Source organism: Anticarsia gemmatalis, chromosome 9 (assembly GCF_050436995.1).
Source record: "Anticarsia gemmatalis isolate Benzon Research Colony breed Stoneville strain chromosome 9, ilAntGemm2 primary, whole genome shotgun sequence".
NCBI lineage: Eukaryota > Metazoa > Arthropoda > Insecta > Lepidoptera > Erebidae > Anticarsia > Anticarsia gemmatalis.
This window is the reverse complement of record NC_134753.1, coordinates 7,153,943-7,174,725: the sequence shown is the minus strand read 5'-3', so window position 1 is coordinate 7,174,725 and position 20,783 is coordinate 7,153,943. Positions and strand designations below refer to the sequence as shown.

General features: G+C 35.6%; 1 protein-coding gene across 2 annotated transcripts in view; it reads right to left on the bottom strand.

The window, feature by feature from the left end:
* Positions 1–20,783, bottom strand: part of LOC142975258 (uncharacterized) — a 73,340-nt gene that overhangs the window by 13,944 nt on the left and 38,613 nt on the right. Inside the window, exons 1-2 of one of the 2 annotated variants that reach the window (XM_076117998.1) lie at positions 8,500–8,522; positions 8,142–8,350 (exon numbers count right to left, since the gene is read on the bottom strand). In XM_076117998.1, the coding sequence (XP_075974113.1) occupies positions 8,142–8,315 (174 nt within the window). In that variant the 5' untranslated portion in view covers positions 8,316–8,350; positions 8,500–8,522. Of the gene's footprint in view, positions 1–8,141; positions 8,351–8,499; positions 8,523–20,783 lie in introns of those variants that run through there. The other variant, XM_076117997.1, reaches the window with a different exon arrangement.

Below are 20,783 nucleotides of genomic sequence, written 5' to 3'. Positions count from 1 at the left end.
AGTTGGATTCTCTGAATGTATATTTTATGAAGATTGTGGTAATTGCTAGCTGTTGAACTGATATTTTATATATTTTAGTCTTTCCGCACGAGGTGGTGCTTAAAATCTTCTATTAAATCTAAATTCAAATTGGGTCCTAGGTGCTAAAGTAAGAGAATCATGAATTCCAAATTGAATCAGTAAAATATATCTCGATATCTAATTTAAAAGATAAACATCGTAAATTTAATTTAAAACTAAAGTTTGCGGGAATGAAAATGTCCCACGCAAAGCTGCGGGAAAATAATATTCAATAATGAGAAAATAAACTTTGTTGGAGGTGTTTTTGTAACAAGTTGTAACGCGACGCCTACATTTCTAAACTTAATGGAATTGTATTCTGTTCACGATGAGGCTTGGGTATGTGTTAACAGAAGGTTAATGCGTTGTAATTATTAATAAGCTTTTGGATAATGAGTCGATTTGCGGATTATCCTCATGGGCCTTTAAAAGTTATGCGTAGAGCTGTATATTTTTCGTTTAAAAATGTATCTGACCGGTACAGCGTTGATGAGCTCTATTGCAGCCATAAATAGTACACGTACATGTTTTATTTATTAGGAACATTAGATACTTATTAGGAGGTATCACGACGTCTTGAATAGTCCTGATGCAAACATATTGTCGTTAATATGACAATACAAAGGATTGTGCGTTAGAATAGTTTCAATTGAGACCAAATAAGACACAAAATAGACTTAATTGTAACGTTAAAATTAAAACGTCGCCTCCCCATCGTTGCCTTTCGTTAAGGATGTGTAAACACAGTCCTGCTTGAGCCGAAGACAGAAAGACGTTTAATTCATTAAGACCGATACAATTAGATGGCGAACTGGCGAAAAGACGCTCGTGGGAAACTTTCCTGTATGGTGCCCATACTTCTACGATGATGCGGACATTAATATTTGAGTATGAGATCCCATCATATAAGTACAGTACATATTATGTCCCACAGGTGACAAGGAAGTATCGTAAGTTGATTGATGGTTTGATTAAGGTAGGTTTGTATATCCTACTACAGAATAATCATAACTTTTAAAATCTCGCATTGCATGTTTAGTGACGGCCATGGCGAGTGCAACCTGCGCCGAAACATTAGGCAGTTTAAGTTTTAAATGAAAAGTAAAATGCGTGTTCGCGTTAATTCCCGTATTCTATAACTACAATAGAAACAACCAATCAAACAATTAGAATTGTTATGATTCTTCTACACGTTCATAAATTTGGTATGTTGCTATGCTTATTAGCGAGAAAATTTACGCTTACTGTATGTAGCTTTGCCTATGGTGTGGTGTGGTGTGGTGTGGGTAATAAATGGAATCCGCAATCAACTGTCATTATTTATGCATCAAACTGTGAATGATCCGATATCACATAACACATTATTATTATTATGAGGGTGTGTTAAGAGGGTTGCTGATATAAATTACTATAATTTTCATGTCATTGTGATTGTAGTTCCAAAACATTTTTGGCTTGGCCATTGTTATAGCACGTGTTGAAATAGAAAACAAACTAGTTCAGCTAAAATACTGAAAGATATCAAAGATTTTGCCGAGTCTAGACATTGAATATTGAACTATAAAACAGGCGCTCTCACGTAGTTGCTGATCTTGTTGTTAAGTATCGTAATAAGCGAATATGTTTCTATATAGTAGAAATATCCAAGAACCTAGGTATATTAAAAAAAAACGACGACAGTAAAAAAAATAATATGTCGCAGAAAATTGCTGACATTGTTCAACAAAGATTATAATTGAGGTTTGTAATCAAGTTAAGGCGACTAACAAATACAGAAAGGCGTTTTTGTTTACTTACATAATTTGCTTTCACCGACACAAGTCGTAAAAATAGCTTATTAAAACTTCTGTGCGACACGTAAAAAATGATGTATTTATAAATAGACGTATGCGTCATAGCCGAAGCCGTGGAAAATCCATCAGAAACTCCTACACACCCCTAGATAGTTAGAAGCTATTACATTTAAATGTTTTATATGAAATACGGTACAACGATATAACCACTTTAACGTGTTGAGTTATAAACAAGGAAATGCGAGTGTGGCCAGTAAGCACTTGCCTCTGGTGAGTGAAGAGCTCTAACTGAACTCGAATTGTGTGGTAACCCTAAAGGTAACGTTGACCCGGAAAATTAACTCCACCCGGCCCATTACTCGGCCAGCACCTTCGTTTGTAAATTTTTAAGGTGCGTTCACATGTTCGTATTTCTAAGGGTGAAAAATATACTCGTTTAGCTCTTGAGCCGGGTAGTTTGGGGTTAGTGCGGTTACGGTGAACGGATCAGATAATATCGAAAGTAGCCGTTAATATGTTGCCATGAACCCTTTCTGAATTGGCCTTTATGAAGGTTCTGAAGTAAAACATTTCAACTACATGAAGTTCAGAATGTAATATTCATTAAAATGATATATGAAATGATGCTCTATTGATAGACTCGCAATAAAGATAGATTAGTACAATATCATAGGCATTAGAAGTAAATTTAGGAACTATTACGTCCACGTTTATAAATAACTGTTATAATACTTACGGTAATCTTTCTAATCAGTAACTATTATCGCACAAGTAAATAGGACGCTTAAAATTCTCCGCCAACAATTACGACATCGATCGACGTTATCAGAAAAGTAACTAGGTATTATATATTTATTTAATTATATCTAAAACTCACAACAAACAGTTAATCTGTCTAACACCCGTATATCAATAGTTCGAACGAATCGAACAGGAAGGAACATACGATATCAATGATAAGAGATTGTGTATTTCATTCTACGCAGTTTAAAATAAATAAGGCTGTGAAGTTAACATTAATCTAGGTATCAGTTCACGAACTAGGCACGGAATAGGCACATGTCATCCTATCATATCTAAATGGTTCATAGAGAGTGGTTAGTCTACTAAGCTGCCTAAGTCTCCTGCTAAGTGTGGGTATCTCACGATGTATTTCTTCGCGGTAATAGCAAATGATGATATCTATACTAATATTATAAAGCTGAAGAGTTTGTTTGTTTGTTTGTTTGAACGCGCTAATCTCGGGAACTACTGGTCCGATTTGAAAAATTCTTTCAGTGTTAGATAGCCCATTTATTGAGAAAGGCTATAGGCTATATAAATCATCACGCTACGACCAATAGGAGCAGAGTACCAGTGAAAAATGTTACAAAAACGGGGAAAATATGATTCTCTTATGTGACGCAAGCGAAGTTGCGCGGGTCAGCTAGTATTTTATAAACTTCAAACTCAGGTAAGTTAACCCCGCGAAGAAGACGACTTTAGGAACTTATACAGCTATTATGTTAATTGCTGTACGTAATTTGCTTCATAAAATATAGCCAACGAAATTGAAAATATTATATGACAACACTTATTCGACAATATATCCTATAATTATTATATCCGTTAATTAACGTTAAACGTCAATAAATTATGTACGCATCATAATTGCGGTCTCACCTTAAACAAAAGTGTTCGTGGCCGATGATTAAAATGTTTGCGTTTTAACATTTCGAAATATTGCAATTAAAATGGTGTCACTGGATTAATTTCAGCTCATCGATCCGGCACGCGACAGGTTAATCCAGTCAGCTATTCATAATATAAATATGTATCCATAACTTATCATATTTGCATAGTTTTTTGCAGTGCTATTTTTTTCTTCAAAGGGGTTGGCTAAGGTATATCAAGACCCATTCATCATCAACATAACTTTGTTTTACGAGTCCGTGTCGTAGAGGTCTCCTCTTGCCTTCGGTTTTGTGTCAATTATTTATTTATTAATTCCAACATATTATGTTATTCTTAATAAAGAAATTTCTAAATACACAGTACAGAATTTCTTCACAGAACCATTTACCAAGATTTCGCGAACCAGGATTTATTTTTGCACCACAGTCATTAAGTCACTACCATTAGGAGAGTTTTATATTGTTTGAAATAACAAGCAAGGATGCTGTATTCAACAATACTGATTAAGTATGTGGAGTAGAACGATGACGTCAGTTGAATATTAATGCAATCCCACAAATACATGTGCGCTTTCATATCTAGAGTTCTGTTCGCAAACAAAACTGGATACAGATTATTCCACTGCATAATTCTTATTGCATTTATATTGTTGTAGTGCTTGCAATTTAAATTCATGAGTTTGATTTGAATACAATTATCTTATTGCTTTTAAAACAATCGTCTAATATTAATAGGTTTTGTGTCGCCTATTGACTACAATTATTTAGCGTTCGATTTTTAATTTTCTACAAAGTGCTTCTTCTTCTCATCGTATGGTTTTCAAACTAGTGTCAAAGTTATTCAAGCCGCCTTTGGTGGATAACAACTGGGGCCGACTTTTTACGTGCCCTACGAAGCACGGAGACGCCCGTTCAAATGCCACTATGTGGACACCCATCTATGGAATGACCACGCCAAGGGTAGCTTTACCCACAGATCGTTTGTAGTTACAAAAATAAATGTGTACCTTTTTCTATTAGCAAGTATTGTACTTATTAACGAAATCTAGAATTGCTCAATTACAGAATCACTAAAAAAAAGAATTGTAAAACTTAAACTAACGTTAAATTTTATTTCTGCAATGCAAGTCTGTAAGATTTAATCAATTAGGTAAATTTTCCTCTTCCGATTCAATTTCTCTGCTCAAAATAATAGACCGGAGAACACCTGTGTTATAGTTTTCAGGTAGCCGGTTTTATAGTTATCGTTGTAGCGGTTATATCATTATGCAGTTTCATTTGACATTTAATACCTGTTCATAGATAATTTATTCACATCGTTATTGAGATAATATGCAGTTGACACTCTACGGCTCTATGGAAAAGGATGCATTTGCCACTGTTTTAGAACTTGTCTGCGCTTTAGTGCCATCTATTTGGGTAAAGATAGTGTAAGAGTTTGAATTCTCGTTTTATGATAGGAATTGCAGACCGTGGGTATAAAACTATTTTTTTGGTTATAAATTGTAAAACATTTTGCACTACACTTGATGTTATTGTGTTAAGGAGTTATCTTAATTTTGTATTCAAGTATTTTGTCAGAACTCAATATTCAGGAATGAGCTATTATCACCAACTTTAATTCCGGCTGTGATTTTAGTTTATTTGTACATTGTTGTAATCTAGAATATATTTTGTAGCCTTCAGCGTACAATATTCAAACTCTATATTTTTATTCAAATAGGCTCATCCAACGGCTACTGTTGATTAACATGCAAATTATAATTAAAGTTGTAAAACCATTTTGGAATATAATATAACAGCGTTGTTCCGAGAGCCCTGTTGGCAGGGATGTGATATGTTCACCTAGATTGAAGTTTGAGACCTACCGCCGGCTTGATTAAATCTAGGCTCAAAATGACCGGAGGTTATCTTCAATCCTATATAACAATCCTAAAATGTCTACTACGCGTATCACAGGAACTACTCAAGTGAACAGGCAGGGAAGGTTTTCAATTTTCAGTCTGGAAAAATGCATAGCTCTCAAGAGAGTAGTGTCTCTGTCATGTCGAATTCCACATGAATGACGCTTTAAACTAGAGCAAGCTTAAAAGAAATCCTACCTTGATCATTAACTATATGTACTAAAAAGTACTAAAAACGTAAATAACAAGGAAACACGCTACTGACCATATAAAAATGAGTAGCTAATTAAAATTCTTTGCCGGTGTAAGAATTTATTACATAGAATGTTCTTGATGAAAGTGTTATATTTGAATGTAAGTTACTTTTATAATTTTGTTCTTATTATTATTATCGGGGGCAGCGAGTAAATACTTGGACTTGGTACTAAAAATAAGAGCACGAGTGTATAGATAGCCGATGTGATTGAGATTATTTATCGTAGAAAAATAAGGAGTATCACAGTGACTAGTATATTTTATATCGCATTACACTAGCAATACGTGTATTAGTATTATTTAAATACGTTGTTTTCACGATGTCGCAATTGGAAATGAACATTGCTATAGGAAAAAGGCGCATTTTTTCTTACAAATGACTTGTCTACCTGTTCTCTGAAAAACCTGGTTAAGGACCGGACAAATATTTAAACAACGGAATGATTCCATTATTAAGCTTTGCTGTGCAAAAATAAAAGGGGAACGTTATTATAATTTTCAACCTCGAAATTCATGTTGACTTGTAAAATATAAGCCCAATGAAACGTGAAGTTTATAGTATCAATACTCTATAAAACCTTTATAGGTATACCATACTGCTATTCGTATTAATATGGATGCAAGCTTATAAAGCGATGCTCGGAGTATAAAATATGTTTCCGAATACAGTATCCAAATGAGCCATTGTTGCGAATATGTTATTGTATACTATATGTGTAGAGCGCTAAACACGTATCTAGAGCTGAAAGTAGCCATTACTTTGTCTGCAACTTGCATAAACTAATTAATTAGGTTGCTAAGTGAGTTAAATAACAGTGCAACGGTGAAGCTAAGAACTTTTTATACAAAATTTCACCTGAATAGAATTTCAACGTAGTAATTATGTGGTTAGATAAATAGATATACAAGTGCAGTGTAGTGTAGCACGCAGCCTTTTCATTTCTTTAGTACTTTAATACGTTTGTGTAAAATAAACGCTATTTTTAGAATATGCAAATTATTTTGTGGCCATGTTACGATAACGTTGTTTACATTTTACTTGAAATTCAAATTGCTGTAATTATTAAAGTTATGCATAATTATGTGCACACATGTTACAGACTCGTTGTCGATAAAGTTAAGTGTAAGTTAAATAACATAAATAAGGAAACAGTTTCGGATAAATTGCATCAGTGGTATTTGATCCGGTGTCGTACAAGATGGCTAGTGTTGACGCAGCTGACATGCTATGACCACGGAACTCAAATCTGCCTGCCAAACGTATCGGGGGCAATGTGATAAACATTTCGCTGCGAGCTCAGGACCATTTGATTTGGCAGTACGATGCCGATTTCAGTTAAGCTTTAATCGACGATTGATGATGTGAAAATAATCGTTATTTGTCCTTATGACACGATTTATAGCGATTTGTTGACAGTGATGTGCCGCCCACTCGATTAATTAGTTGGGTGGGTAGTGCTTTGTTTGATCTGGCTCAACGTCATGCAAAATGTACGAGGCTCGTCGCGTGTTCATTATTGTGACTGAGTGGTAGCTTTGCAGATCGGCGCGAGTTTTGTTACATGAGGTAATGTCATAAATATTCATCACGCACCACTCGCTGCACTGAAACCCTCGCGATATGGGTTTCATTACGACTGTTCACCAGTCGTTGACGTTGAGCGATGATATGAGGGCGACGTGAAGTATTCCTTAACTACTTAGTTACTGTAAGTGTCTTAGTATATTTTTTTTCCGTATACCTACTAAAATGTATCTAATCGATTTCAGGCAGGAGACGTTAAGAATACATCCATATTATTACACACATTACTCTACATAGAACCTCTATTTTTTATTTTTTTTAACCCATTACTGTCCCACTGCAGGGCAAGGGTCTTGAGTCCCAAACGAGGGAGAGGGGCTAGAGTCCACCACGCTGGCCAAGTGCGGGTTGGGGACTTTGCATGCCCTCAATAAATGTATTAAACAAATTTTAAGCATGCAAGGTTTCCTCACGATGTTTAAAGAAAGAGAGAATCCTTTTAAGAACCTCTATAAAAGATGCATATTTATAAAAAAAAACTCGCATATTAAAACTATTAATTCGCACAGAAATCATATATTTTCCAGTAAACGGGTCTAGAAATTCTCATATTACCTGACATAACAAGATTATAGATGTAAACACGATAAAATACTAGAATTCCTGTTATCATGCTTAATGAAGCCATATCAATTCAGTTAAAGTAGACCTATTTACTAAAAATGGGTGCTAGCATCTAAAATTAACTAGGTACTAAGAGTTGTGGATTTCTCTTGTAAATACTTAACTACACGAAGCAACGTACTCGTAATTTTAAATAACACACCTTAAGAAAGCGAAATAGCGGTTTTATACGAGGCTATTCAACCGTACGAGAAAGCTTCTGTTATAGGTAGCTGAATCCCTTGGAAAACGTGCATTATTCACTTACGTTGAGCACGGCTCCGGCCGTAGTGAAGTTTCTATAAGGCGGTTTCCGGTCCCTAATGTACTGGAAGATTTTGGTGCCGTGCCGGAGGAAGACCACTTTGTCAAGCAGATGAGGCGGCACGTCGTGCACGCAGCGGAGCCGCACCGAGCCGCCGCGCGCCGCCCACCGCTCCATCTGTAACTCCACGCGCACCTCCGTGTGCCCGCGCACTGCAACAAACCACAAACACAACACTGTTTTACACTTTCCGCAGCGACAACCTCTTCATTTATTCAACCATAACTTTCATTAATATTTGTTACATTCAAATGTTATGATAATAAACAGAATTTCTACTGGTACTAAAAACAATACACACCCAGCACTGTTATTTACCACCCATATTCGTCTATGAATTACCAGTATTAATGATTTATTGGCTACAATGACAAACACAGTATAAAAACTCACTTGGCGTGCTGTTAACATAGATACCTATTGATTCAAATTTCGATAAATATTCATAAGTCGGTGTAGCTATTTAGTTGGTGTGTATCAGGTAATGAAGCATGCAACCGTATACGTGTGTGTAGCAGTGGCTGTCTCCACGCGCGCACCGCACGCACTCGTCATAGTCACGGGCCCCAAATATTGTCCTTTTTTATGAGCTTTGTCACGTTTTTTCAGAAATTGCGTCGGCTCCCTACTGTTCCCACGATTCAAGAAAACCCATGCCGTTTTCCACGTTTTGTTTCCATTGTATTTTGAACTCTTTTCACTTAGATCTAAAGTTCTAGGCGGTTGTTGTTTGGCATTACGAAAATGTGTCTTTGTTAGTAACATTGTCGGGTGCGCCTCGGTAAACTCAAGGTTCACGACGACACGTTTTATACTCGCTGTTATTGTGTGCCGCCTAATGTTGTAAAAGTGTAATACGGCAAAGAAGAATAATTATAAAACCAGACATTCAACACAACAGGGTACGGGTTTTATTATAATCTGACGTATAGCTGTTTTCATCTGCGTAATCTGAACGTTTAAGTGGTATTTTATAATGCCTTAGGTGGCTATTGCACGCCTACGTAACAATTCGTTTAACTTGAACGTGGGAAGATATGACGATGAAATATAATGTGCAATCAAGTGAAATGGGAAAGCTTCGTGAAAAAGCTCGCATCCTTCTTGCGTGCTATAAACCATTTCCGTCAGTTTTATGGTTTGCACGTTTTATGATTTTCACCGCCACATTGCAGCTTTTAGTTGGTACGCCACGGTACAATATTAGAATTGAAGTCGTCGCCTAATCGTTTAATATATCTGAATGCAAAATGAGATTCAAAAATGTTAATGATAACCTTTATAAACTCAGACCAGACTCATTCGTATACAAATACTCGTAATGGCGCTGTATTATTCTTAGAAATCTAGAAAGGAGAAAACAACAGTATGATAATAAACTGAATTTTCTGTTTTTATTTTCTAGGTAAATTATAGCGGAAGGGTAAATAGATGGGTTTATAAATAGAGTTAAGTGCAACGTTGCCTTTAGCTGAGTGCAAACTGCTACGTGTTACATTATTATTTAGTTATATAGTAGTAAGTTAAGTAGAACACACAAGGTCTACAAGTCGGTATTTGTAACTTTTAAGTAGCTTAAAATATTATTGTTGAAATATTTTTTACAAGTGTGGACAAATAATGACATTAAAACAAGTAAGGTTAAATACGATACCTTACAGCAGTAGCAGGACATTTATCTTCTAAGTTTTAAATGTGACCCCGTCTGATTACTCTTGCGACCGTTCAAAGACGCTTCTGCTACCAATTGGTTCCCAACTCTCACGTCTCTTTCCCATTTTTTAAATCACAACCAATAACTTATAGTTTGTTGAGAGCTTTATTCTGCATTAACGCTGTCCGGCGATATTAAACGTGCCCACTCAGCGCTCTACATTTTCAAGAGGTTGGTTCTAATAGTCGGTCTCTATTAGCGCAGAAAAATAAGAAAATACGCGCGTGTTTTCGTTTAAAAGTTTCATAATTATCACTAACATATATAAAGACTGATGTTATGTGCAAGTAAAGTTGAGTACCTAACTCTTTTACCCATAGAGTTATGCTATTCCTGAGTTTATACGAAACGTTAGTTTTGAAAAAGTCATAAGAAAATATTTCACGCGGACAAATTCGCGGGCAAGAGCTTGTTGATTATAAGTATATATTATACTTCCGAGCAAAAATGGTAATAATACGAGTGTAACACGATTAGGCTCTTTGTTTTGAAGTCGTAAAGCTTGATGCAGTAATCTCTGGAATGGGACCTACGTAAACAGAATGAATGGAAACGTACTTAAGCTTCCTTTCTTGAGCATAATTATTACCTTGATTCTATGCGAGTACGTAACGTAGTCCAGAAGATAATTACAATATGTTTTCGTTAACGTTCTATTACATAAACTATGCCTAGTATTCAGAGACTGAACGAAAAGAACTAAATTTGTCAGGAATCTGTTTTGTTGTAGTTTATATCGTGCAAATGTTTTAATGCCAAGGATTGTTTTCATTAATATTCAGTAACGTGTTTCAGTCAGTCTACACCACATCCACTTATCTGTACCAACTAACTAATCGCTTTGCGGTACCCGCTTACACCGCGAGAGAGAGATACGTATAAATGTGGGATAATTATTTCTGCAATCCTCAAAAAGGTTCGTTTAAATTATACGTTGTGGAACCTCAAAGTCTATAAATACGCACTAGAAGCGCAATGGCTTGAGATAAAACTGTTAAAATTAAACAAAGCATAATTATATAAAAGCTTTTTAGATATTCTAGACTCTTGTTGAGTCTCTGTGGCCAAATATAGGCACTACATATTTGCAGAACAATACATAATCTAGCACAAAAATAAACATGTTAGGTTTATTTATAGCGTATCGTGTGCAAGAATACATTCAGTGTGGGCATAAAACATTTAGCTCGCGTCTTGGAGGAAAACAAAGCGATGTAACAATACACGCACGCCTGTAAATATAGGAAACTAAACAAGCATCGTATTCACTGAGGAAAATTCCCGCAGACCACTACATTAAGTAAGGAAGTAACTACTACTCCGCTAATTTGCCGCGTGACGCTGTCCACGAATAAACAAATTAAATGACGCTATTAATGATTAGAACGCGCGTGGACTTATTTATTTTTAATTATCTGTGAGATTGACAAGCTTTAGTTCGAACGCCCGTGTGCAGAAAATGGCATTAAAAGTTATTGATGTCATTGTACCCTTTTTATCGGCTTAATTATTTTCGATAAAACTTTTGCGTTTACATAATAATCGCTTGGATATATTTACGCAATGATAACGTTTGAGTATTCTTTATTTCATTACCAATTTTAATATGAATTGCCTTAACCTGAAATAAAGAAGTAATATATGTTTAGCCTTAGGCCTCATACGCACGATAAGTACGATAGCAAAACGTTCAGCGCGTGCTAACTGCCATTACAATCACATAAAGATTGGAGAGAAATAATCATATCTGATAATATCCCGACGCCTGTATTGTTATCACTATTTAACATCGCAAGCTCAGAAGAATGAGACCATTTGCTCGAGTGGTATCGTTACCGGTACTACTTAGGTGCTTATTTGCGAGTGTTTGTGGAAATTGTGATTTAATAAAAACTCTGAAAGCTGAGTTTAACTGAAGGAAGATAGAGGTCGACAAGGTTTTTCTTATTTTATCCAAAATATTTTCAGTACCATGATACAGGGACTGAGATATTTCTCGGCCACACTACCACTAATCAGAAAATCATAACATAATGACAGACACTATCAGTAGCGCAATTCTTTACAGTCGGTACTGACGAGTATCGAGAGTTTGATATTTAAAATGTACCGTAAAAATAGTTCCTACGGGACCCACTCGAGGTGCTGATCAGATTTTTTGTGCAAATCTTCTAGCGGACGAGGTAGAAAGTATATTGGAAGTACATTTAAAATGTCAAACTCGATGGTTCCAATTGTAGAAAGATTTTTACTGTATAATCTCTTGACAAAATCGAATCAGTTACTACTTAATTTGTTATGAACGGCGCACAATAAATCTGTATCTGCCACAAAACAGCGAAATTGAATTGATACCCTCATCGCGTGACAGATCGCGTTATAACTTGTAAAAATATCATTCGTGATATTTACGCCGTGTTAGTTCGACTCTTTCTAAGTTATAGTATACATAAATATATATTACACATCGCCAATATATCTAATAAATGTTTATCTTCCTATAAAATAGACTTTACATATGTATGGCTCTACACAAAAATCATACAGTCGCATATGAATGCAGGTTATTAAACAAAAAAAAAACTATTTATAACCTGTCATGTAATAGTTTTGGAGCCGTTGACACATACTATTAATGAAATAAGCTAAACTAGAACAGTAATTGTTAAGCTTTCACTTATAATATTGTCGAACTGTCGCAGGATTATTTATAATAATATGTGTGGTGACAAATGTCTTGAATGTCCACGCGACAGTGACAAATTGTAGCTCGTGTCCGTTGGACAAGAGTGGTCTCACGATCCTATAATCCAACATTACTAACTCGTGTTATGGTTTTCAACTTTCTGCTAACTCAGCTTTGAAATGTTACTGGCGCAAAATAAGACTAAAAGATAAGAAACCTTGCCATTCTTTTTTTTCTGTTTAAGTGTAGGCAACCCATGTCCACTTTTTCGTTTTAATCATATTCATATCCAACGCTAGGAAGTTTGTAGGTGAAACTTAATATGGAAATATAACACAACTTATAAAGTCTCATAAAATTAAACGGCACAAGTTAGTTATAAACCGAAACGGGCAAGTTCCACGATTTCTTTGAACACAACGTTAGAACAATCACTGAACATTATGATTTGAATATTTTATTATCGTCTATAAAGCATTCGTCAATGTCTAGACGTGATTTAGATAAATGAGTAGCTTATCGGTCCGTGTCTGTGTATAACGTGCCGGTGTAACAACTCAGTCGATGAAAACCCCGTGATTCGATACTGAACTTCAACGTTACGATCCATCAAATTTAGAAATCAGTAGTTCTCAGGAATAAGTTTCAATCAGATATCGTTCGGCTGAAGTATATATACGTTTAGTTTGACTTCATAAACTCTACTAAACATTTTACGTCAAGTTGTGATGTTAAATAAGATATATAAAAAGACTAGCGGACCTGACAGACTTTGTCCTGTCTACTCGTCAAAAAAACATTGTCCAGCGGACAAAATTGTGAATCTAGACCATTCTCAGATCCCCTTGAACACACACAAAAAATTTCATCAAAATCTGTCCAGTCGTTTAAGAGACGTTCAGTGACATACACACTATAAATAAAGATTTTTAAATAAAGATTTACGTGAAATATAAACATAATGTCAATTTTTTTACGGAGCTTATAAGGCCGGTTTTACCGTTGTTAGTTTACTGTTGCGAGTTTTATATTTTAAAACGGGAGCTTAAAATTGCGAGGCTTTTGAGGTTTCAAATATTAAATTGTAGTTGCATGTGTAAAATATACGTAACACAATATTCTCTCTTGATTGAAAGTATAAAAATGTGCTCCGATCTGAAGCAGGGAGGTTTAACTTTACATTTATGGTTGTATGTTGTAAGTGGTTTCAATGAGATTTGAGTTTATATTAAATGATAATACTTATTTGTTAAAATATTGGAGAGTCCTCTATTGTTATTGATATTCAAAACCAAAACATGTAAGCACATTACAAACTTTACTCGCGCCTGAGTGCAGTCGCAGGTGTGTGGAAAGCCCATAATAATTTAATACACGAGAATAAAGTAAATATTGTGTTAATATATTTATGAGACAGTTTAATGTTGTATTCACCAATTATTCATAGGTGAAGCTACCCTTATAAACACAATGGTCGGAGGTTTTTCTCTAATGAATTATTAAGGCCCTCGCTCCAGAGTAGGTGGATTTAATATTCTATACAATAAAACACGGCACAATCGTAAAACCTTTCTGGTTTCATTAAAAGAGTAATTTGTTGTTTTGGAGCACCTCAAAAATATTTTTGCAAAACATCATGGCATTATTTTGAATAAATCTCACCTTTCATTCAAATATATTCGCAACCAAGAACATTTAAGATACAATAATGAGATGTTTATTGAAAAAATGTTCATGTGGGTGTTGCACTCGTAACTACTCAGTCAACTTATAGTAACCTTATATTTCTAATAAAGACAGACCGAAATGTTTGAGTACATGAGCTATATTTTCACTTTAATTGATGATTAGAGGTTCAGGCCGTATGGGGCAATAAACGGTACAAGTTAAATGCGAAAGAGTGATATACTTAAGTAGATGGATAACGAATCCCCAAAAGGTTGTGTTAAATGTGCTTTCGTTCAACCTTTTCCTACCAAAAGAAACACATTCTATACGTGCCCGTATCACACGTACGTTTGATTCGACCCATTTCGCGAGACTCATTTATAATTTAAAGATCAATGTCTCTCGCCACCAGGTTCCGAGCGCGTTGGTATTTCAGACCACCCTTATCGAAGCTTACCGACGCTTATTTACTTAATAAACCCAACTAATATTCCATTTACCTAAACCATTGCATACGCAGGAAATGGGAAGCGCTATTTTTATGGACACCTATTGGACGCAATGACAATAAAAAAGATGTAAAATGAAAAAAATATACAGGTGGCTACACATTTCAGACGATACCCAAGAGAGTCATAAGGGCATGTCCCTTCCACAGAGTAAACCTTTTTCTCCGAGAATGTTTGTAGAGCTAGTGCGTGTGTACCTATACACTTAGATATTTAAATATTATCATTGATTTTATCGGCACGCGAGTGTTCTGTTTTACAACAATTTTTCACCTGTGTGTATCGGGAGAGCGGGAATATAAATAATGCGTGCCATGAGGGCCCTGCGATCTTAATTTATTTACATTCGTACTGTATCTCTCCTTTTTCTCTCACCTCACGCATTCACATTTGTGTCTGTTTGTTCCACACTTAGTAACAATGATTAAGGCCCATTTTCAACCTAAATTTTTAATAATTCAGCATAAAATTAGATTGTCTTACTGTTTCTCTTTTTGTGTTAGGAATAGGATCTCCAGACGTTTATTGCTTGCGGGCGACATTGTCGTAACTTCTTAACCCTTGACGTGTAATGTACATTATACACTCGTGTGCTGAAAGAGAACTTAAACATTTATTTCAGCTTGATACGGAGGCTATATTACAACCCGTTGCGATTGCAATCACGAGACCACCAAGGTCATTTCGTACCAGTTCACCAGCCAGTCTTTAGATTCGAACAAAGCTCGATGAATAGTAATAAGCTCTCCTCGTACTATATAGGACCTTTCCTATTTCGAATCGGAACTCTACCGAGGCTAAATGGCTAAATGTTTGGATAATTCGGTGTACTTAGTTGATATAACATATTGAATGGCAAATTTAACCATTTAGATACATTGGGTAACTACTAAAACTACAGCGATGTTTTGAAGTAAACAATTGATTTTCAGTCCAGCAGCAAATGAATCGGACAAGAATATCTAGTACATTTTTTGCTAGGTCGGCGAAGTACGAGTAGCTAAGGCGCGGTACACTCGACCTATATTCTGAGACGTCCCTACACGGATTGTATCTGTTTTTGATGCAAATATCTTGTGTGTTGATGCAGTCTTTATGAACACAATGCTGGAACTCCGCCTTGATTGTTATTAAAGTTTTCCCCGTATTTCCACTGTGCAGTTTGAATTCATGTGGCGTTATACCGTTATAACTGTTACTGTTATTATTCTCATATACCTTTAGAAGTATGTAGACGTGCCATAAATATAGCTCAGGGACCCTATAATGTTTCTCTGTGAGCATGGTGCTTACCACCATAACAATAGATTACTGCTCCTGAGTCGAGAGTTAGTGGCTATGGACTCCGGGTACGATAACATAATATATCTCGCGGAATAATCTCAACCTTATTTATGAAGGTATGTTTCAATAGTCTACTTTTCTATTTTCTAATTTTATGATAAAGCTACCTATATTCGTATGATCTGGATATCAGAAACAGTTAACTATTTGCCGATGTCCCGAGGTCTACGTTGTGTTTGGAGACCGGTATCGGTAGCTTCCGAGGCAGCCAATGAATCGTAAAGTAATACTGAATGCGCAGGTTGTATGGAAACTGAGACTGTTATTGGTAGTTAGGTTATTATTAAACAAGAGCAGCTTGAATACCAAATTATTGCTGATACACAATATTTAATTGAGACATGTTTGACGTTAATAAATACAGCCTGATATTGCAGACAAACTGTTTCGGTGAATACTGAACCTGAGAGAAGTTCGCAATTATTTGAACCTATAAAGTAAAAATACTGTACGTTGAATTTTAAAGTCCACGACTGAAAATATGTACTTAAGCAAATTAATATAAACAATCACGTAATAAACACAGGTTCAGGAAAAAAAAATTTCGAATAGTTTCAGCCACAGGAATAAACAACATAGTTATTTTGATGTTGTTTTAAAAATAGCGTATGTTCACTGTCCAAGAATATACGATTATAACTGAAATCTATTTAAGTATGCAGTAGAATAAAAGGATACAACCTGAATCGTTGAAATTCCTAATAGGATACACTAAAATAATCTGCATTAGAGAGATAAAACCGCTTCTTTTTTCAGACATTAACTTGATCATTAAAGCTAGTATTTTTAGGCCTCGAACTATATCAGGTCATTCAACTAAAAGCATTTATTTAAATGATTTAGAAGATAATAACCTAGTTCATTGTCCGTGAAGCTATGAAGACATACATAAATCTGTAGTGTTTTGCTATGTTGAATGTATGCTCATATAGGAATAATTCTCGTATTCATGTCAAGCGTGAGATTTGTCACAAAATAAGCAACATGTCATAAAGCCAACGAGAGAGGTGTCTGCTGTCTAGATAAGTCCAACTCGCTGGAAAATGAAATGTCGAAACTTGAACAGTGCGGAGAGCTACTTAAATAAAACGAACTGGAGCATCTCCAAAAATTTAAGCATTCATTATTTTTCCGTTTCACAAGAGCGGTCACATTCTGTAGCGAGGGTCAAGCAGTTTTCAATCTTCTTATGTAAGTAAGCAACTTTAACGAGCCCTCAAGGCCTGCCTTTGAATATGTAAAAGGATACAGCTCAATGGCTTCATTTGATTACACGACCGATAAAATGGTTGCATCGTTGTATCTAGCGGTGCTTTTTTAATCAATAAACGTATTTATTGTCGATACTAATTTTAGAAATTTACATTTTAGAAATTTTAGATCGTGAACCTCTATCACGGTTTATTATCAGTCTTAAGACAAGAAAAACAAAGTTTACTAATTCACAAGTACCCTTATTGCTAGTGTTAAGCTAGTGCCTACGTATAAAACACAAGCACGTTAGTATTTAGTACAATCGGGCCGAAGGTTTACCGTTCTCTCCGAGGCACCGAACGATTTTCATAAATAAATAGCGGTTACCATTCAGGGATTAACCGCATGTTGCGATGTTTAACTAAATAAATCGATCTATCAAACTACCTTGTTGAAAGTTATGAGCTTCTTGCTAACTATTTTGGTACCTATTTTGATTTTGTAACATATTGTGTTGGTACTAACTTTCATTACGCTATTATGGCTTCAAAGCAAAGTTAATTTTACAGTAAGGTTCATTAAATTTTTTAACAAAATATATTTATAAATATGTGTTGATTACATAGGAAGGGTGCGGATAAATTTAAAACGGCCGAACTGGGAAAACAAATAGCGCACTTCGTTATGTATTAATGGAGTCACTTTTATACATATATTCGTCACTGGCCTTTTATCGAAGCGTCCACGCTATTTGCGTTTGGTCACGTATTCCGTCTACTAGGCGCGTCTCAGTCGCTACACCCCGTCACACACAGTCACTCTTCCGATATAAATTTTATATTTCTAGTCTATATGTTACTGTAAAAGCCCGGACTGTGGTAAATCCTAAGATTTTCCGGTATATCCTAAGACTTACCAACTCTCAATGGTAAAAGTCCGAACAATTCTTTTATTTCGAACTTTTACCCCTATTCACTTGGTAAATCTTAGGATATACCTCAAGGGCAGGTAAATGTAGCTTATATAAAATAATTTTATAGTTATAAAGAAGGAGTTTTGGGCAAACCGACATGGGTAGGTTAGGTTAGAAGGCTGAGGTGGGAGCGAGCGAAGCGAAGCTCCCACCTCAGCCTTCGTGGTTATTTTTTTTTAAACCGCCCAGAAGGAGGAGCCCCGCGAAGCGGGGCTCCGGCGACATCTTCAAACTCTCATTATAACTATATTACGGCATATAATTATATCCCTAGCAATATCATTATATTACGGCTCAAACACATGATAATCAACTTTTACCGTGTCGTTATGTAAATCCTAAGATTTGCCAATTAAATGGTGGTAAAAGTTCGAAATAAAAGAACGTTCGGACTTTTACCATTGAGAGTTGGTAAATCTTAGGTTTTACCGGAAAATTTTAGGATATACCACAGTTCGGGCTTTTACAGTAACATATATGTATACTAGAATTGAACACTTATCGAATCTTTTCTCAGCGTTTCCGTCAAAAGCGATCTAGATAAATGTAAATTGCAGCTGATAAAAAAAACTTACATTTGCAATAAATGATTCAATAAAGACCTAGGACTAGTCTTTTAGGAGTGAGTTGCGTTTCCAATTATTATTGTTGTATGATCTATTCCCAGGCCTAGGTTTAACGTAAGTGATTTATTCAACAAGCTTCTGAGCACTAGCATCGTATTAAAATGAATGACTTGGTACGTCGCACACTGCGCGCCAAACAATAACATAACTAGTAAAATGTGGGTGTACACCTTTGTCTAAATCTTTAGGGAAATATGCGTGTTGAACGTAATTTGCTTACAAAAGCACACCTACATTGTACAGACACGGTTGACTGTATTATGCCACCGGTTGGATAAACAACGTATAAAATGTACATTTTCAATTTTATTGACGTTTTCACCATACTGAGTTTTTATCTATAAAGTAATTTTCAAAGTCATTATATCTGGAACGTCATAATTCTGTGGGAGGCAATAATCGTAAAACACTCACTCGTTATTTGACAACGAGTCGCGTGGGCGAACGATAACTTTGATAGCTGCAAACCAATTATTATCGAATAATTTGGCCAGATCAATTACTTTTGAGCAACTGAAAAACACTTATAGAAGAAGGTTTAGAGGGCTGTTAAATATCCTTAAGAATACAACTGCAAATTATACTTCAAGAGTAACTTATGTTTGGGTAAATAAAACTTAATTTTATTGCAACTCTTGATACTCTAAACAGCTGAGCCGATTTTAACCAAGCCTGAAAACTTAGTGGGTCAGAGAAAGAAAGGTTGTATTGTGTCCCTAAATCGCGCAGATCCTGAGGGCATACGTCGAAGTACACACGAGGGAAGCCGCGACCAACAGTTACTTTTGGTTACTTTATTTTATCGATTCAATGCTGTTCTTATCTAGCCCCTCCTCGAATTCAATATACTTAATTAAAATAAACTTACGAGTATGTAATACACTTGAGACATGGTTCGTGACAGAACACTATCTATTCATGCACGAATTGGAATAAGTATGTTGAATTCATGTTTTCAAACAAACGTAATAATTTCATGCAGCACTCAGCATTGAATACTCCATGTCAATACTGCGTGTTTTGTTTCAAAAGCTTAATATTGCCGGCATTTCGTATTGTTACAAAAAAATAACAGTAAAAACGGTTTGTTAACCGATCTCGTTATACATCATCTAATTTCTAAAAAGGTACGAGGGTCCGAATTTATTGGCGAACAATCGTGCGTAATTTGAGTTCCACCGCCCATTATAATTATGAGCTATTAAGCCATGTAATGGTTTCCACTGAACCTCCACTCAGTGGCGTAATGAGGTTTGACATTTTGTTTGTTGAAGTTCAAATGCCGGTGGTAATACGATGAAGGGATTTGGTAAGCGTAGCCATTCTGAAATATGAGCCTCGAGATTTTTATAAAAAAAATAATGTAAAAAACGTTTATGCCAATTAATATAGAATCATGTTTATTGAATAGAGACCCGCGTCACTCAAGACGTTATGGGAATAAAAAATATACTGCGTTAAAGCAACAACTCTAAAATATTATTCAGAATATTAATAAACATGACTGTGGTAGAGTATTTTCTCCCCACTCTCTATGTTTATTCCATCTACGCTACTCACATCTTATGCTTTAGAATAGTAATAATATATGTAGAAATGCTTTGAGCATAAATACAAAATGAGTTAACGTCAAAAAGAACATTTGAAACGTGAAAGTACGCCTTGAAACTGAAGTGCACACATTGAATGAGAATAGTAGCGTTCACTCTGAGGAAGGGTGAAATGTGTTTTTACGGAAAACGGCCCGCAGCGGTCCGCCGGCATAATATATTCGTTGGATAAAAAACGCGATTTCTCATCATCAGCTTCGGTTGGACACTATTTTACATTCTTTTTTACCAATGAAACTTTTACCATAAAAGAAAAAGAAC